Below are 6,028 nucleotides of genomic sequence, written 5' to 3' on the forward strand. Positions count from 1 at the left end.
GAAAGTTATTAAAAATATGTCTCTAGATAAATGTAGTATACCTCAATAATACTGATGACTACTCAGTCCAGAACTTTTTAGTAGTTCTTGATGAAAAGGGTTTTTGTTACCCTTTAAGAGTATGTTTTTTACCTTTAAGTATGACCCAACTTTATTGTTTCTAATCAAGGGTCGCAGTAAACAGTTGCCCTAGCACAGGCCTGAGGTAAGACTAAACCAGTGTTTTCTTACTGGGCTTTGATAAATTTGATCTGATAAATTGAGAACAATTTCTTGCTTATTTATGGGTATTTTAGTTGAGCCCATTGTTTTAATCTTGATATTAGGACAGCAGAAAAAAGTTGCTTGTCATTTTAAAAATTGTGTTGATACTCATGATTCAACTTTATCAGACATTTTTTAAGATTGTGTGCAGTTTTATGTGCCTGTGCAGTTTCTGGATTGAGAACCTCTGTGAAGAATTTAGTAGGCTGCATTTCCAACCTGCATTGTCTTGTGGAAGAGTTTCCATGAGGGTTATCAGGGGGAAATGATTTACAGAAGCCAAGAGTTTGGTCATTTATGCTTAGCAGTGAAACAACAAACTAAAGAAAGCTGCAAGTGGTAGGAACTCGCTTATGGTGTCCTTTGGGTCTTTGGGGTTCCTCACAGTATTTGTTCTATCATCAGTGCTACTTTGGTAGTGAATTTAAAAACCCTGAAACCGCAAACAGAACAAGTTATAAACCCCCCAAACCAATCCAAATTGAAGATCCCTATTCAAATGCATCTGTTTCATGCTGGCTGCCTGCAGATGCCTGTAATTGTGACTGCCCAGCAGTATGTTCGGAATGGTAAATCTGCTGCTTAACAAGGTGATATTTCTTTCCTGTACCAGCGAGATTTTCACATGAGCAGGTTCTGGGCTGCAGAAACCATTTCTGCAGCAGATGACAAGAGCATTGAGCCTTTCTGTCTGTGTTCATAACAAAATGCAAAACTTGCTTCCATGACTCAGCTTTCTCTCAGCAAGATCTTCTCCATAGAGAGTCTGTAAGTTAAAAACCAAATTCTGAATATTCAAAGATGCTAATTTTCACCTTAAGAGATCATTTTGATACCTCCTGCTTTGAGCAGTAGAGGTAAAAGGTCCTGGTCTGAATTTTAACACAGTGGCATGAAAATGTAAAATAGGAGATGAAATGCAGGTTCTTCTAAAGAAATAAAGTTCTAGATAGAAAAACAAACAGGCAAATTTTATTGCTTCAAACCATGGCAAAATACCACACAAGTTATTTTATAGGTAAAATTTATTGCAACATCAGCATTACAGAACTTTGGATTTATTTAAATCTGATTCCTGTTTTCAGGTGATTTGAAGTGGTTTGGGGTACAGGTGGGACCATATTCCTCTGTCACTGAATTCCACATGACTGTAGAAATCAAAAAGAGCTGAGACTGCTGATGCAGGCAGCTCTATCTATGGTCAGCTCTATCTATGGGTGTTTTTCATTGAAACAATGCTAACAAGCTTGAACTCTTGTGAAGACTTTCTAGACTCTGTTTTTTTTTTTTTTTAATTTAAGCCTTTTTCTTATACTTAGATATTTTTTATTGATGTTGATGTTATCACGACTTCTCCTTTCTTTGGTAAATATTGCATTCTTTGGTCATGAAAGGAAGACTCCTCAAGCACTCCTCTTCTGAAATGCTGCTTCTCACAGCTTACTCACTGTAGGTGCATTGAGAATTGCACTTTTTGTCTGGTTGTACTGTAGGAAATGAGAGCAAGCAGGGAGCATCTTCCCTGAAGCCACTTCTAGAGATGTGGTAAAGGTCACTGTCATGATCTCCATAGGTCCCCCAGTGTGTGGTGTGGTGAATCCCAAGGATGTCACTGTCAAGGGGGTGCGTTGTGAGTTGTTTTAGCATGCTGCTGTAATACAGCACTAGAGTATCCAGCAAGGATTATTGCTCAGGGGAAAATGCTGCTGTCCCTCGAGGAAAGCAACTGTACCTGGTCAAGACTTTGAGACTGTTGATATTGCAAAATGCATGTTCTCTTTGACATTTTTGTTTTCTTCTTTCTGTGTTCTTTGGAACTCCTGCCATGCAAACCAGTCCTTAAGCAAGTGAAAATTACCTAAGCCTCAAGCTGATACTAGAGAGTGTGAGAGTGTGCATTTAAACCTCGTTCCTTGCTCTGTTGCATCCCAATTGCTGCCTGCCTTCAGCAGGGAGTGTGCCAAGTCTGGCTGTGTCCTGTGCCTCAGAGAATTCCTCACTCCTCACAGTCGAACCTCACATCTGTCTTGGCAGGTCCAGCCACTCCTCCTTACAGCTGCACTCTGTAGCCCCAGGGGGCACCTGCAATTAGGAGCCAGGATACAATGACAGGGCTTTTCTTGAAGAAAACACGGGTGTCTGGGCTGGCTCCAGATTTTCCTCTCTAAGGAATGGCATTAGGAACCGTGTCCTTGCTGCAAATGTTTCTTGGGTTGCAACCCTTGTGAAATATCCTGTTCAAACAGCTCTGTCTCATCAGCCCTTCCTTGCTATGAGCTTAGGTCAGTGTCAATTCTCATTTTTTCTGTACATAGACCAGCCAGATCTGTGGTTATCAAAGAGAAATAGGTGTGTGTACAGCTTTTCTACAGAATGCAGTCAGTGTTAAGTTTAGGCACTAAAATTATGTGTTTCTTGGCGTTCAGGCAGCTGAATTGGAAATGCGAAATGAAGAGAACCCTTCGTGTGTGTAATGAAAAATCATCTGTCTGGAAACCTCTCTCTGGTGTTAACTCATTCAGGATAAAGCTTCTCTTTGTCACCTGACTTGTTACCATGTTAAATAGCTCTGTTATGCCATCCAGACTGATATTCGTGAAGCTAGTGTGGCAAGGATTGGACGTTGCAGTTATTAAGAATGTTGAGTTCTTCTGAAGGTTCCTTCATATCGTTACTTGCTCTTTATACATAAGATAAAACCCAGGAAGTTGGAGTTATGTTATTTTGGTCTAACACTAATTAGTGAGCCTGGGTGAAAGGCAGGTCTCCTGCCCAAAAGCTTTGAGCAGGACTTTGTGCTGCTGCAGGGAAGGTTCAAGGCTGAATTTAAGGCTTCCCAGAAGAGGAGGGGTTGATAAACAGTTATCTGTGAGTAGAAGGTGAGGAGACTAAAATCCATCTAAAGCAGAATCTATCCAGACAGAAGGAATCTTGCTCTGAATCTTAACTATGAATGAGACAGCTCTCGGCACTTGCTGGTCATGCTGAATTTTGCAGTTTTGATGAATAGAATGACTTGGAGTTTTTCTCCCTTCATCTGATTTTTCTCGTTTATTATTACTTTATGCTCATCATGACACTAGGAAGATCTGTCTTCAGGGTTTAATTAAATTTCTGGACGTTACATGGGTATTGTTAAGTATATAACTTTTTTTAGCCTTTTTGAAAATCTGGAGTGAAAGACCAATTTGCTTACAATGTAGGATTAAAAAAAAACCCAACCAGGAATGGAAGGATTAACCTCTCAGTATGGAAATGACCACATCAATGCCACACTTTATCCTAATCCCATTTCCAAACGGGCCTGGGTGCAAACTACACTGAAGTTACAGTGGCATGTTCCAGATCTTGACACACTAAATATTTTTCAAAATCTGCTTTGAATCTTTGTTTATGACTTATGATCATTATTTTATGCTTGTCACACCAGCCAGTTGTTTTACTAGGGAGTTTTGACAGCAGTTGTACTGCTGGTTTGAAAAATTGCTCTTTCCTTAAGTACAAGATAGAACATAAGTATATCCTTAGGTGATCTGCATGTTAGGTTCAACTTTTGATTTATTAATTTCTCTTCTCAAATGTAAGAGCTTGATTGTTTTATGGGTTTTTTTAATACAAAGAAATGCTTCTAACAGCTTACAAATCCACAGTCCAGAAAAATGCTTTGTTTTCCTCTAATGTTGCAGGAAGCAAGTTTTGCTTAAAAAAATTCCTCTAATAGATGTAATACAGAGTGTATCAGTACATGTTTGTACAGCAGTTAAGATGTGCATGTTCTTGCTTCTTTGAAAAACTAATACAAGATAGAATTTGTTGAATCATGTTGCCCCAGCTTTTTACAGGTTATAAATTTTCTTCAGTACTTTGGTTGTTAGCAGTTGTCTACTTGGAGTTAACTTTTATCTTTAGGTTAAAAGAATTTCTAAAACACTGTAAATACTTTCCTTTTATGTCTTGCTTTTCAGTGCCTCTGCCTGCTTTATTTGATCCTCTGAGTTGAGGAACCTGTGAGATTTAGAGACCTTCAAATGCACATGGCAAGTAGTGGGAGCAGAAAAAAATGTTATTGCAAAATGTTGAGCCATTGGTCTCCAAACCTCTGGCTGGCAGTGATTTCTTTGCTCCCCATTAGTTTAAGCAGGTGATTCTTCACAAGGTGGTGTCTCATTTAAATCTCTGATTTTCTTTTCTTCTAGACTGTACCTTCAGTAAAGCTCTGTGGAAGATAGATGTGTGTGCTGCAATGGTGACATAAATATTTCAGAGGACTGGAACAAGTTGTTGGGAATCTGTGTTTGTTTTTCATGCTGCTGTTGAGAGCTGTCTAAGGCAAGTAAACACCATGAGTTTTATCCTGAAACTTCACAGACATTTTCAAAGAACAGTAATTTTGCTGGCCACTTTTTGTATGGTGAGCATAGTTATTTCTGCCTACTACTCGTATAATGGCTACAAACAGGAAAATGAACTCCCTGAAACCTCTTCAGAAGTGGAATGTGGTGATGCTCAACTGTTGCCTTACAAGCTGATGGAGGCGAAGACCACGAGGCCTGTTGATCCCCTGAGGACAGATCTTGTAGTGCTGGTGTTTGTGGAAAGCCAGTACTCAGCATTAGGCCAAGATATCGTAACCATTCTGGAATCTAGCAGGTTTCAGTTTCACACTGAGGTTGCATCTGGGAAAGGTGACCTCCCAGTGCTTATAGACAAGAACAAAGGCAAGTACGCTCTCATAGTGTATGAGAATATCCTTAAGTACGTGAACATGGACTCGTGGAACAGAGGCCTTCTAGATAAGTACTGCATAGAGTATGGTGTGGGTGTGATCGCATTTCACAAAGGCAGTGAGAACAGCTTGCAGAGCTTTCAGTGGAAGGGTTTTCCTTTCCATGTCCACAGCAATCTGGGTATTAAGGACTGTTGCATTAACCCTCATTCCCCACTGCTCCATGTGACTAAACCTTCTAAGCTTGAGAAGAGGCCCTTGCTTGGAAATGACTGGGCTGTTTTCCAGATTAATCACACAACTTATCAACCAGTGATATTTGCAAAAGTAAAGACGCCAGAAAACCTTTCTCTACCTGCTGCTCTCTATGCCACAGTAATTCATGACTTGGGGCTCCACGATGGGATTCAACGAGTCCTTTTCGGCAATAACTTGAATTTTTGGCTGCACAAGCTGATTTTCATAGATGCCATCTCTTTCCTCTCTGGAAAGAAGCTCACACTGTCCTTGGATAGGTACATTCTGGTTGACATAGACGATATCTTCGTTGGCAAGGATGGAACAAGGATGAACACCAACGATGTGCAGGTAAAGTATGTGCACAAAATAATGGTCATTACAGCAACGTGATTTTTTTAATCTGAAAGTGGGTAGTTGTTCATACTTGGAACTTCAGGGCTCCACCCTGGAGCTGTTCATATTTAATGCACGTGTTGAGAGTTTTACAAGCCACAAGTTTTTGGCTGCCACTATGCTAACCTCTGCATTCCTCTGGCTCTGAGGGAGAAAGTCTCTTCTTCCTTTCTCACCTGGCTTCAAATGGAAGTTTCATGAAGGCTGTGAATTTAGCTGGTAGTTTTGTAATTGTGGTTTTATTTAAATTGCCGCAAAAATGTTGGGTGAGATTAAACGCAGGCTTCTCCTTTTGAAGAGGTCTACGCTTAATATGACTTTTACACCTTCTTTTCTCACTAAATGATAATTTTCTTCTTCTTTGACTCTAGTTGCAACTCCAATCTCTGGATGTGAGAGCCTTCC

At 40.0% G+C, this 6,028-nt stretch overlaps 1 protein-coding gene across 1 annotated transcript; it reads left to right on the top strand.

Moving 5' to 3' along the window:
• Positions 1–4,464: 4,464 nt before the first annotated feature.
• Positions 4,465–5,620, top strand: LOC128949972 (bifunctional heparan sulfate N-deacetylase/N-sulfotransferase 3-like). The gene has a single exon (XM_054294863.1). The coding sequence runs from the start codon at positions 4,607–4,609 to the stop codon at positions 5,618–5,620; it is 1,014 nt and encodes a 337-aa protein (XP_054150838.1). The 5' UTR covers positions 4,465–4,606.
• The last annotated feature ends 408 nt before the right edge of the window (positions 5,621–6,028 follow it).

Source organism: Melozone crissalis, unplaced genomic scaffold, assembly GCF_028551555.1.
Source record: "Melozone crissalis strain CALT ecotype California unplaced genomic scaffold, PUWL_Pcris_2 ptg000361l_1, whole genome shotgun sequence".
Taxonomy (NCBI): domain Eukaryota; kingdom Metazoa; phylum Chordata; class Aves; order Passeriformes; family Passerellidae; genus Melozone; species Melozone crissalis.

Bases quoted from the DNA above. Each gene is read 5' to 3' on its own strand.
- LOC128949972 (XM_054294863.1), top strand. From the start codon at position 4,607: ATGAGTTTTATCCTGAAACTTCACAGACATTTTCAAAGAACAGTAATT.